Source organism: Ictidomys tridecemlineatus, chromosome 4 (assembly GCF_052094955.1).
Source record: "Ictidomys tridecemlineatus isolate mIctTri1 chromosome 4, mIctTri1.hap1, whole genome shotgun sequence".
Classification (NCBI taxonomy): Eukaryota; Metazoa; Chordata; class Mammalia; order Rodentia; family Sciuridae; genus Ictidomys; species Ictidomys tridecemlineatus.
In genome coordinates this window covers 206538196-206551469 of record NC_135480.1, presented here as the reverse complement: position 1 = coordinate 206551469, position 13274 = coordinate 206538196, and the positions used below count along the sequence as shown (strand labels likewise).

The following is a 13274-nucleotide window of genomic DNA, read 5'->3' as shown; positions in this document are numbered from 1 at the left end:
GCCCTCCTTCCAGGAGCCATGACACCGAGCACTGTGTGCTAGTGAGGGCCACAGTGTCTGCTGGCCAGTGAGCAGAACGTGCCCAGAGGCCGGGAGCAGGCATACACAGGGCCCTGGTTCCCTCATCTGCCCACGCCCTCTGAAGAAAGTTCCAGCATATAGAAACCCACGCACCTGAGGACCTCAGCATCACTGCAGGTCTCCTGGGAGTCACGGCCACCCCCAGCACTGCTCTCTCCCCAGACAGGCATTCAGCTTGCAGTGCCCCGGACCAGTGCCACCTGGGCTTCCCTCTGCCTCCCTGATGCTGTCCCAGCATAGTTGTCAGAAGCTAGTCAGCTTGTTCCCCACCTCAACTCCCTTCTTTAATGATAGGAAAACAACGATCTCAGTTGTTAATTGTTCCTAAAAGAAATGTCTTACTTTATTTATGTAAACTTCCCCCGACCCTGCTAGCCCAGTGTTACCTAGTGGTTCCGAGTAGGGTAGATCCAGAATCAGGGGCCCTCCCTGGGTACTTCTAGGTGTGCTGCACCCAGTCCCCATGGGACCTGCACCCCCAGCGGCTGCTCCCCTGCACTGCAGGGCGCTTCCTCAACCTCTGTGTTCCAGAGTGCAGAAGCCGTTTTACTTCCTAGAGTGACCACACATCCTTACAGAAACCCTGCCCGCCAGGTCCCGCCTCTTTGCAGAAGGGTCACCCTGGGGTGTCACAAGTGCTGCTCACTGAAGCTCAGCCTGGAGCTGTGGAGTCCTAAGCTTGGTGTTCGTGGTCTTCGAAGCCTCTGTCGTTCTCTGACTTTCACCCTCACCTGCTCAGTCGCTGTAAATGGTTGGGGATGTCCATTCCCCGTTAGCTCCCTGCCTCACCACTCTCTTGCTTCTTAAATCCAACTCTCCGGGTGTCATACGGTGATTACGTCTGAGTTGGTTCCCACAGACGTCGAGATTGAATCCTGTCTGAACCACTTATATGCTGTGTTCCTTTGGGCAGGTTGGTTGGCCTCTCTGTGACTTAGATACGTCCTTTGAGAGGTACTTGGGCCTTAGGGTGGCACCAGTTACTGAATGTACTGAATCCCACACAGGATCCGGCGCCTGACGGTCATGGCCCCAGCCCTGTGACTGCTGCCCTTTCTCCTTCCTCCAGCATCCTGAGCACCCTTGAGCTTGTCTTTTCAGGGACAACCTTGAGAGCACAGAGTGGGGTCCTGGACGCTGGTCTTGGGCTGCAGCTGCCTCGCCCTGGGAGGCAGTGCTCTTGTTATTAGGAGCAGCTCACCTGCCAGTTTTTGTGGCACTTACAGCCGCCCTAATATCACTCATTGGCTGATGCAAACCTGGAATCCTGCCACAGGGACAATTTCTTGATTGCATGGAGCCAGTTATATCCAGTGGAAGACAGGCCAGACGTGTGCTCGGGCTGGGCAGCGCTGCCCTGGGAGGCACAAGGTGCTCCCCGCACGCCTGCGGCCTCCCTCCAGCCACCTTGACCCCGGCCCTGTCTCCACCACAGCGACTCCCAACTCCTGGGCGCCATCCCAGCTCTGGACAGTCTCCTTCCAGGTCCCATGTGGTCGCTGCCAAACAGGCAGCGTGACCACCACGCCCCTCAGCCCGCCTGGCCTCACTGACCTGCTGCCCCTCGCTGTCCTGAGTCTCCTGACCTGCCTGAGCGGGCAGACACCCCATGCCCTGCCACTCTGTCGCAGTGGGTGCTTGGGAAGGGTGTGGTTAGAGTTGTCCCTCCCCTCAGAGCCTCACCTGCCCTCTGCCCCGTGTGGCCCCAGCACCTACCTGGTGCACACAGTAGGTGCTCAGGGCATGTTTTCAAGGGGCTGAGTAGAAACTGAAAGCTTTCTGTGATTCTGAGAGGAAGTGCTTAAAGTGAAAAAAGGGGAAGGAAGTGTTCCGACATGAAAGGTGAGCCCATTGTCATCCAGTCACCTGAGAACAGCAGACCCTGCCTGGTGGGGACGTTGTCTTTGCGAGCCCTTTGTGCCATTTGGCATCAAGTCCGTCCTGAGAGAGCAAGTGTGGGGCCAGGTCTCCTGCACTCAGTGGCCTGACCTGGCCTTCGCTTTCATCGCCCTGCTCCCCCAGTGAGGGAGGCAGGAGCTCACCTGAGCTGAGACCAGAGAGGACCAGCCAGGGCCAGCAGCACAGCCCTGGGGGGGGGGGGGGCGGGGACTGTGGGTGCACCACCTGCCACAGCCTTCAAGAGTGCTACCAAATGCACCACCCAGGCCCAGGCCCAGCCCCAAGGCCACAGCTCAGTGAAGTCAGTCCACCATCAGGAACACGGAGGTGATCGTGAACTTGACCTAGGGCAGCCCAGGACTTGGAAAGTATGGTCCTCAGAGCAGGTGATGGGGCACTCATACTGGCACAGCAGAGAGATGCTGGCTGAAGGTAACTGCCCTTTAAAGAAGAGTGCGAGGAGACACTGTAACCCACAGGCTGAAGCAGGGGACTGCAGTCCAGGGGTGGAGCACCCCCCCTGCAATCCCCACGACTGCAAGAAAACCGAGGACGAGTCAGGGCGGGTCCTCCCTGCACCTGGGCGAGCTGCGGATGGTGGAGAAGAGCACTCCAGGTGTCCTCGGTCAGGAGGGCGGGTGGTGACTGAGACCCAGGTTTGGAGGTCTCTGGGCCCTAGGGGAGAACAGTGCCCATGCCGTCACTCAGGTGTCTATTGACGCGTCCACTGCTGGTGTGGAGCTCCCACAGGGCCCAGCGGGTGGTGCTTTCCCCTCGGCACACCACTGGGAGTCCTCTGTGGGCTCTGGTTTAATTACGGCTCTGCAGGGGCAGCTTTTTAGGTTAGTTTTTACTTCTGCCACTATTTCGTTTTTATTTGACACCGTGCGATTACCGGCTGCTGCCTCCTCCCCACCTGGCTAATGAGGCAATTAGAGAGGGCTCACAGTGACCCTGGCCTCCTCTACACCTGGGTCACCTGCAGGCAGCAGGAGCTACGTGCTGTGCGCTCGGCCCTGCAGTCAGGGCAGGTGGCAAAGCAGGGCCCAGCCAGCCTCCCCTGGGAGCATGCTGGAGACAATGACTCCCTGCTGGGGCCGCCAGCACCCACTTCTCCCCCAGTGCACCTGCGAGAAGCAAGGGAGAGTGGGGCCCATGGCCTTTCACCCCTCCACAGGAGGTGCCTGCAGTAGGAGGCAGGCCCTGGGCTGGCACTCCTGTCCTTCCAAGAACACAGCCATTCCCCCCTCGTGACCTTTCTTGGTTGTCATTTCTGTTCTGGCCCCTATCAGTCATCAAGGGGGACAGGCCCTGGTGAGGGTGGCAGTTGGTGTGTGAGTGTCACTCGAAGGTGGAGCTCCCTGCGCACTCTGATGCTCTCCCAGGGCTGCACCCGAGGTGTGTGCTGTGGAAGCCAGTCGGCCTATGTGCTTTAAGTTCTTTAGCAGTGGCCTCTCTCTTGAGGGCAGGTGTGTGGCCCCTGTGGCCAACAGGACCCTCAGTGACTGGTGAGAAGCCCAGAGTCCTCAGGCTTACCATCCCTACCCACTTCAGGGCCTGGGCTGTGCAGCTGCTCAGGAAGCAGCCCTCAGTGTTCCCCAGCTCCCTGTGGGTGCAGGGGTAAAAAAGTGTGTGTTCCTGCCTTTGACCTTAACCCCAGCACTCAGAGCAGCCTACTATGAAGTAGGCTGGCGCACACAGTAGGTGTCCGTGTCCCAGGGGCTTACCACTCCAGGGTGCCCGTTCTGCAGTGGCCCTGCTCACTGCTAGAACTCCCCAAAATGAGCCAGGCTGACCACTGTCACTGTCCATTCTTTGGTCTCTGTGAGGCTCCTAAGTGGTGTGCACACGGTGTGCAGACGCAGGTGTGTCGAGCCCCTCGTCCCCAGGGCAGTGTGCGGGCTGTCTAATGGTGGCATCTTTCCTCCTCCCCTTCTCTCTTCTTCATGCTGTTGCTGAAATTAATAGGCAACACTTGATCGTTTTGTAAGTGAACAAACACCTGGAGGAATAAGCACCCTGCCCAGACCTGGAGGATGAGTCCAGTGTGCAGGGCCACACCAGCACCCTCCTGGGCCTGTCTCAGCAGCCCAGGTTGCCCCAGCTCTTTGCAGAATCTGGCTCACGAAACCACCCAGCAGCAGGACATGGGGCCCTGGTGGCAGTGACCGGAGCTGTGGCTGCAGTGCGTCCAGGGGCAGGAGCCGGGATTCAAACTCAGACCTTCTGCTTCCAGGTTGAAACTTGCCATCTGGATCCCCTGTGCACACACTGTAAACTTCACGTCACGTGGACCCTTTTGGTCTGCTGGGGTGTTGGGGGTGTTCTCCATCCATTCATCTGCAAAAGCCACAAATGTGCTTCAAAATATCTTCCAAGCCGTCAATAAGAATGCCAAACAGGGCAGGCCCAGGAGCTGAGGTCTGGGGCGTGGGGCTGGGATTCTGACCCACACTGCTTAGACTCGGCATTTCCAGAATCTGATCTTACCAGTTTCAAAACTTGATGTGCAAGTGGTTGGATGTCAGAGGGCTCCTGCTGCCTCCCGGAGGACCTGAGCCGATGGAGCTCTGCACTTGCTGCAGCTCCCCACCTTTGTGCTCGCCCTTTCCTGCTCCCAGGCCCTCATGACCTTGCTGCTGGCTCTCCAAGGTTGTCAACTAGGTGGGTGGCAGAACTGGGGTTCTAACCAGGGCCACCAGAATTCTGGTCCTCTGCTCCATCCCCAGTGCCGCCACCTGCCACCTGTGGCCCACACTCAAAATTCTCACAATCTCATTTCTGGATTCTGGCAGCCACCTCTAACTGTCATCTCTTTGCCCTCCCCTGGGGCACATGGCCTTCCAGTAGTAGGTCAGTGGCTGTTAGCGACGACCCACAGGCTGTGGCCTGGCATTGGCCTGCCCTGGTCTGAGCTGCGCCCTCGTCCTCTTCTGTTCTCCACTGATCTTTGGTGTGAGGCCGAGTTCACATTTTGTCCATCTGTGCCTGTGTCCACAGGACTGCGGCTGTTGTGTCTGCTAGCGGCAGCAGGGCTCACCCCACAGGGCGTTTTCTGGGGCCCTGAGACAGTCGCCAGCCAGTGTACAGCTCTGCCGCACAGAACCCTAAAGTGAAGAGCCTCTTGGTTTTGAGGCTGGGTCTTACTGTATCGCCCCTGGCCTCAAACCTGCCTTAGCCTTCTGCAGAGCTGGAATTACAGGTTTGTGCTGCCAGCCCTGGCGGGTCCTGGGCCCCAACACGGTTCCTTCCCTTGAGACTGAAGAGGGTCAGCATGCTCCTCTCAGTAGGCGAGACCATCACTCCGTACTTGCTGGTTCTTTTCCCAGTTCTTTCTGCCCCAGGGGCGCTACTTGTCATATTCTCTCCAGAGGTGCCTGTTACTCTGTCTTCCTATAGCCACCAAAACCTGTGGGCATCACTGCCTCTCCCTCCTCCTCCATCCAGGGAGGCACAAGCTGTCAGAGAAACTTGGAACCATCCTGAAGTCATCTGAGGTCACCATTGCTTCCTAGAGTCACTCAAAACCCAGGCTTTTCTTCCAGTTAGAGGGTCACACTTCCTGGGCTAGGTTCTTCAGGCCTTGCTGTGGCCCTGAATCATTTGTTTACAATCAGTGTTCTTCATGGAAAAATGTATCCTCTGCCAGTGTGATTTAATTATAGCACAAGAGGAAAGCTCTCACAAAATTAAACTGACTAAAAGCCAAAGGCAGAAAGTTTTTTGTTAAGTAGAAATTACAGTACCTTGGGATTTGAACATAGGGCAAAATTTATTTACTTTTTTCTCCTTTAAAGTGAATATACAAGGGCTAGGGTTGTGGCTCAGTAGTAGAGCACTTGCCTTGTAAGTATGAGGCACTGGGTTCAATTCCCAGCACCTCATACAAATAAGCAAATAAAGTAAAGGTCAATCAACAACTAAAACAAAAATTTTTTTTAATGAATATACAGGGCTGGGGCTGGGGCTCAGTGGTAGAGCGCTTACCTAGCACATGTGAGGCACTGGGTTCGATCCTCAGCACCACATAAAAATGAAATAAAGATATTGTGTCCACCTACAAGTAAAAAATAGATATTTAAAAGAAATTAACATACAGGGGCCAGGGTCGTGGCTTAGTAGCAGAGCGCTTGCTTTTCAAATTATAAAAGTAAGTAATGAATGCTTATTAGAGAAATTGAGGAAATAAAAGCTTAAAAGTCACTCTGCATTTGTTAGACATACACGAGTTTTTTCTCTATGATGATGTCATCATTTGTCTAAATTGTATTGAACAAATTACCCGTGGGTGGTTTTTTTTCCTTAAATCATTCACTGTGACTTTGAAGATGCACTTTACCGGGGGTTCCAGGTTTTGAAGTTTGAGGCCATATAAACATTGTTTTTATATTAAAAATATTTTATGCAAGGACCTTGCTCCTTGTTTAGAGAACCGTGGTGTGGTGGTCAGGTGCACAAGGGGCAGGGTCCACCTTCCTGGATTCAGCTCTCCTGTTACTGGTTATAACCTGGACTCGCTACTCAACCTCTCTGCTTACTTTCTTCACCAGTCAAGTAGCTGTTTTGAAGGGTTGTTGGAAAGGTAAAGTACTGAAATGCCTGGTGGTGCCGAGCCAGGGCCCGTCACCACCCCCGCCTGGAATGGCCGGTTGGCATGGCTCTGATTTACTTGCTTTACATTAGACCCACATAGTCCGCATCGCAGGCATCTGCCTGAGTGTTTGTGGTAGGCTGCGGCTTCGTCATCATCCTTGTCGTCTGCGCCTCCTAATGCGAAGCCTGGGAGAAGTACTCAGTCTGCAGGAAGTGCCCTGGAGAGCATGCGCTTCACAGCTCAGAAGGCTGACCCGTCAGTGAGGTCATGGAGAACTCCTGGGAAGAAATAGTTCCTTCTCCACACCCAACCCCAGAGCAGCATAAAATCTAGGTGAAATTAAAGCAATAGCAAACTAGAAGAAAATCTCCATACATAGTCCTAACCTATTTAAAAAGTGCCACCAGCAGCCAGGTGGGGTGGCATGCCTGATCCCAGCTGCTTGGAGCTGCTTGGAGGACGGTTCCGCAGGCAGTCTAGCCAGCTGTCTCCAGGTGAGCACACCTGGCTGGGAAGTAGCTCAGTAGTGGAGCCTTGCCTCGTGTCAGGCCTGGGTTCGTTCCCAGCACAGCCGCTCTCCCTGTTAAGACAGCCTGTGGACAGTCCACCCTACCATGCCTCTTACCTGGGAAGCCCCTGTGAGTGCGTCCGTAGTGGAGAGGTGGCCTGCAGTCGCTCGGTGGCCCACCTGGCGGGGTGTAGATCTGCTGGTGAGGCCTAGACTTCACCACCCTGCCAGCGCAGGTGGCATCAGCCTGTCCTGCTGTGTGGTCCAGCCTGGGCTGGGGCGGCAGCAGGTCTTCTGTCTGCCCTACTAGGAGTTGTCTTGGTTAAATAAACTGATCTGTTGCTTGGTGACCCAGAATCACTGCCTGTGAGGGGTGGGGGTACTTGGTAGGTCTCTGGGAGAACTGCGGCTTGGCAGAGGAAGGGGTGCGCCTGCCCCATGCTTGTCTCTGAGCCCTCCTCTCCCATCTTCACTTCAGCTTTTCAGGGGGGCCTTAGCACAGAGAGGACGAGGGCTGGCCGGGGAGAAGGTCCTGCAGGGCTGGCCTGAAGTTCTCCCACCGAGGGGCATCTGGTTCTGCACCTTGTTGAGTCAAAGACATTGACCAGAGAAGGATGTGACCATCATGAGTGAGGGCATACGAGACCAGCCCCCAGGCTTCCTTCCAGGTACAGGAAGGATCAGAGGCAGGACCTGTGCACACTAAGTGCCCAGTTCACCCCAAGCCACCCCAGCCTTGACGACATGGTCCTGGTGTCACCCTCCCGCTACGCCAACGCCTTCCCTGCTAAACATCCCTGTACGGTGGCTCCACGTGCCCACCAGAGCTCACCCTCTGCCCACACACAGCCACACTTCAGCCATCTTTTAATTTATTATTTTGAGACAAGGTCTCACCAAGTTCCCCAGACTGGCCCCAAACTCTTGATTCTCCTGCCAGCCTCCCAAGTGGCACTCCTCTCCCTTTGGAGGGGGCCAGGGGCTGAGCATGCTGGGCACATGGTTTGCCACTGAGCAGTGTCCCCAGCCTGGAATGGGCCTTGCACACTGAGTAGCCTCTGCCTGGTAGACAGAGGCCAACAGCACTGCACACTGCCTGCCGCCCTGGGCTGAAGAGGTGTCCCCAGCCCACACCGTGTCTGTAGGCAATTAGTGCATCAATCACCCGGTGAGATTTGGGTTATTACTGTGCTTTAGCAGTGGCAGCAGCGATCATTGAAGTGCTAGAACTCATGCTGGGGAGAATATTTGGACTGAAATTTTGCATATTTTGAAACTCAGGTTGTTACATTTAAAATTATACACATTGTGAGTACCTGGCTTCAAACGAGAGGGAGGGAAGAACGCTCCTTCCTGTCAGAACCCCTTCACTGTGTCTGTCATGTAACCTGACTAAAAATAAACTACAAGCACAAGAGGTGGCAGCTTCAGCTGGGAGCAGGGCGTGTGCTCCGCAGCAGGGCCTGTCTGCGCTCCCAGCCACGCCTGGGCCTTCGCAGCCGGACCTCCTCAGGGACAGAGGGCTGGACCTCCGCAGGGACCGAGGGCGTTGGGTGCAGACAGATGAAGCAGGTGGGGAGCGCTCAGAAGCGCCTGGCCCAGTGCTCGCGGCCCTGCTTGGCTGTGGTCTGTCTGCCAGTCAGGAGCCAGCACTTGCCTGCTTAGTCCTCTTAGACCTTGCGAGCTCCGTCCTCAGTGTCCCCGCTCTTCAGATGAGGGAACTGAGGTGCAGAGCCCGGGCCCCTTGTCCCCTGTCCTGCTCTCCTCCACTCCGCAGTCACTGGCTCCTGCCCCGCTCCCTCACTGCAGCAGCCCTTCCAAACCACTGAGGACTCCCCACCTCAGAACCTCGTCATTGCCACTCTTGGGCCCGCAAGGCCAGCCTGGTGGGAAAAGCGTACATGGGCTCTGCATCCACGTCAGCCTCTGGGTCTGCTGACCGTTGGTCTTCACAGATTCCCCTCCTTGAGTCTTCCTGTCCTCACCTGAGAAGTGAGGGTAACAGTGTCCTTGCCATGGAGTGAGACTGTGGGAGGGGACGTGCACAGCAGGGAGTACTTGCTGCCTGTCTCCTCTTTGCTGGCCCCTCAGCATTGCCTCCTGATCACACCTGGCCCCAGGCTTTCTCCCAGCACAGGTGGCCGCCTCCTCCCCCATGTCGCAGTGAAGAGCAGCACCTGCAGGGTGGGCACCAGCACACACACCACGCCACCCGTCCTGCATCAGGTTAATAGTGTAGTGTTGGTCTTGTTTCAAATTCTTGGGTTTCAGGGGAATCCTATTTAATTTATTTTGACCACAATTTCAATCAATTTCATCCTCTGATTATTACAGCAAACAAAACAATGGCACGTGTCAGCTGCCCTTGGTGAGTGCCGTGGACACGCTGTCAGGACACTGCTCGGCCTGGCTGCTGGCGCAGGCTCAGGGGCACGTTGCTCTTGTTCTGCGGGAAGCACTCTGCTCTGCAGTTTTCATAACCATTCTTCTGTGTGTCGTTGAACTTCCAGGGATTTCTTCCTCTGCTCTGATCAGCTGTGAGACTGCTGTCTTGAGCACAGTTCAGCATCTGAAATGGCTTTCAGCTGTTAGTGTGGATTAGGACTTACCCCTCTGGGAAGGCTCCACACAGGTGCTGGCCAGACTGCACCCTGAGCCCACCCTCTCAAGGTTAGAAACGATTTTAAGAATCTTCTGGCAGCAATGGACATCCGTGATTGACACCCGCCTTCCTATTGGACCCAGCAGGACAGGTGGGCCTGTCAAGTTCCTGTCCTAGAGGGCCTGGTGTCAAGGTCACTAGAACACCGACAGGTCTCATGGCTTTGTGTTGTTGAGTCTTCTGGTAGGTTTTCTGATCCTTTGGCAGACTGCTATATCACACGCCTCATTTACCATCAGAGTTTGAGGATGTAGAGTTTTTTTTTTTTTCTCATAAAAACAACACAGAACAAAGCCTCACTTTTAAAAATGCCATGATATTTTGCACCATTATGAAAATCTGTCAGCGCCGTATCTAATCTTCCGGTGCATAGAATATCAAAACAAGCACATTGAAGGGATTGCACTTCTATTAATACAGAAATGTCAGCTTCCGTCTCAGGGCCAGCTGCGCCAGCCTCTTTCCAAACAGGAGGAAAGCATACTAAAGTTTCTTTCCCTCTGCTGCCCCTGTCTTCCAGGCCCGGCCTTCGCAAGAAGACCCAGAGCACACACCATCTCGCCCAGGTCCTGCGCTCTGAATATGCAAGTGGCCTGGAGGCTTCGAGAGGAGGCCAGAAGGCGAAGCCATCAGGAAACCTGTAGCCAAGGGAAAACAGAACTACCCTGGACCCAGAAAACCCGGAGACAACTGAGGACAGCAGCACTTCCTCTCCTCCCTGGGACTATGCCTCCGAGTGGCTCTGAGGCCTGTTCTCATCAGAGGAGGCACCTCTCCCTGGACACCCAGACCCCAGGACTCAGACGTCAGGGCCAGCCCTGACCCCTTGGCAGAGGAGCCACGATGGAGTGAGTGGGGAGGGGCAGCCAGCAGGTCCACTAGTCAAGTGACGGCAGAAGAGAGGTCTTACAGGTGCTCCTCCGTGCCGGACGCCCAGCACCAGCGCGGTCTGCGGTGATGGCACCCTCCCCTCGCCCACCCCGTGGCCTTGTCCAAAGAAGCTTCACAGCTTGACCTCTGCCCTGCCCTAACCCTAACCTCTGCCCTGCCCATGCTGGTGTTGGCATGAATGATGTGAAATGGTTAAAAACTGGACTTGAGTTTGTACAAAAAAGTATTTGTCAAGTAGTTATTTTCTTTATGTTCAAATGCTTTTTTTAATGAAGAACCATAAAGTCTGGGTCAAAATACAAACAATGGTGGGCCTTCTGCCCCTCCTCTGTCGCCACAGTGTCGCCTGGTGTGTGGACTTCCCTTCCTGCGCAGGGAAAACTCTCGGAGGCTGGCCGGCTCTCTGTTGCCTTGTTATTACTTGCCTTTCAAGTCAAAAGGCCTGGGCTTTTCTTCCCATCAAATCCCATCTTGCCTTCAAGAAAGGTTTGGGGTCTTTGTCTTGTGACCCAGACCTTAGCTGCCCCCCACTATTGTGTCTCTGGGAGGTTTGAAAGAGGACCCCTGGAGCGTATTGATTTCCCAATAAATGTAAGATCTGGACATGAGAGGGCTTCACAAGAGACAGCCGGGAGCCAGGCCCCACTCAGGCCTCCGCCTGTTCCTTGCGCTTGCTCTGCACTGTGGCCCGACCCTCCTTGGCTTTCCCAGGACAGAGTGAGGCAGCACTTCAGTGACCCCGCAGCTCCAGGAGAACTGGGAGACGGTGGCAAGAAGGGCCCCTCACCACCTCCTGGCTGGTCGCAGCAGTAGGTGTGTTTCACATGGTTTGGACAAGAACTGGAGGAACCAGCTTTTCACGGCTGAGACCCAGCTGTGAGAACAGGATGCCACGTGTGGTCCGGACCACCAGTGTGAGCCCCCAGCACACCTTCTGTCCAGGGGGACTTGCAGAGTCTTTCAGTCCTCCAGAAGCACTGTCAGAACTTCTCAAACTGTGGTGACTTTAATTCAAATATCTAATTCACTAAGTATCAGGTGAGGGTGCCTCACTAGAGATGTTGTGTTGTGTGCTTCTAAATAAAATCAACATATTACCACCCTCCTAATAAAGAAACATGGATTTAGCAGATTTAGAGTTAATATTGTCTAAATTCAAATAACCCTAAGATAAATCTCCTGACAGATTATACATTTCAGGCATCAATTAGGCAAAGATTTAGCCTAATTGCACTGCACAAGTTCTAATTTTGTGTGTATTTTTAATTGTTCCTCTTTTTCTAATTTCCCAAACTTACCCATTTATGACTTAAGCCTGGTTGCCATGTTAGAGTCAGAGAATTTGGACATTTACTGTAATGCTATGACCTTAAAACTTTTCTCCCTGTGGGCTGGCAGAAGAAAGCCTTTTTGGAATCCAGAACATCTCCCTGTTTGCAGCGCTAGTCGCAGCCCACCTTCTGAAGGCCCCGTTCCCATGCACTGAAGGGCACATAGCCCTTGGTGAGCGACTAAGCCTGCAGATGCAATGCAAGCAGGCTACTGAAGGCTGGCAGAGGACCGTGGACAAAGCCCAGTGGGCTCCTTTGATTTTTTTCATTTCCCTCACTCCAGGGGAAAGGAGGGGAGTTGTGGGAGAAAGGGGCCTAGACAGGGCCTCCCGAGGCAGGTCTCAGTTCAGCACGCCGGCAGGAGGGACCGCTCACCCCTCTTACCTGTTCCTCCACTGGGGAGCCAGGGCAGGGCCCATAGGGGTAGGCAGTTTAGATTCTCTGGCAATCCCCAAACTGCCAGAGGGCCAGTGGGCATCTAAACTGGCAGCTGTCGCCCTGCCCTGTTGCTCCAGGGTCCCGGGAGAGGCTCTGGTGGAAGGCAGGAAAGGCAACTTCTCACGACCCCCTGTTGTTCCTCTGCTGGGGGTCCTCCCCCACCTTTAAATGAAGGCTTACCCACCCCCAGGGCTGGGAACAGGGAAACCAATTTGGCCTTCTAAATGGAGGAAAGCAGAAGCCCACCTTACAGCTAAGGTTGTGAGGTTATTATTACAGATGGGAAATGCAGGACAATTTAAGATATTGTAATTATAAACTTGTAGGGAAGCCTTGTTCTTCATTAATGTAAGATATGAAATCGCCTCTGAGGTACAAGGACAATTACATAGTTGAGAACGTGTCTGTGATTTACACTGCGGCTGTGTAAATGTAAGGGTGGTTGCTCCAGTCTGCCTCCTCCACTTCCACAAAATGAAAAGCACACCGGTGCAAGTTGTCCTTTGATAGATTTTTAATATGATTTTAAAGAGTTTTGTTTGGTCTCATTCTTATTCAATGAGATTAATTTAAAGCACTTATCCCCTGGGTTTAAGTCAATCCATGTAGGATTTGGGCAGGGTTTGTTGCATGGGGGGTTTTGTTTGCAGGAGGCTATGAGAGACTCCTTTCCCACTTCATTAACCCTGAGTTGGGGACAGTCCCCCCTCACCCCCCACCAAAGCCAGAGCTGGGGATTTACCAGCCCCCATTCACATGCAAAAGAACTTGAAAGCCGAGGGGCTCCTTGACTTAATTAGCTGCTGTGCACTTTGCAAAATTAGAATAATACCCTCACCATCCCAGGAAAGAAAGACCAGGGTGTGTGGG

General features: G+C 54.2%; 1 protein-coding gene across 1 annotated transcript in view; it reads left to right on the top strand.

Moving 5' to 3' along the window:
* Nucleotides 1–11765, top strand: part of Ddx31 (DEAD-box helicase 31) — a 60873-nt gene extending 49108 nt beyond the window's left edge. Inside the window, exon 20 of the mRNA XM_078048522.1 lies at nt 10265–11765. Coding sequence (XP_077904648.1) covers nt 10265–10388 — 124 coding nt within the window. The 3' untranslated portion in view covers nt 10389–11765. The remainder of the gene's footprint in view (nt 1–10264) is intronic.
* The last annotated feature ends 1509 nt before the right edge of the window (nt 11766–13274 follow it).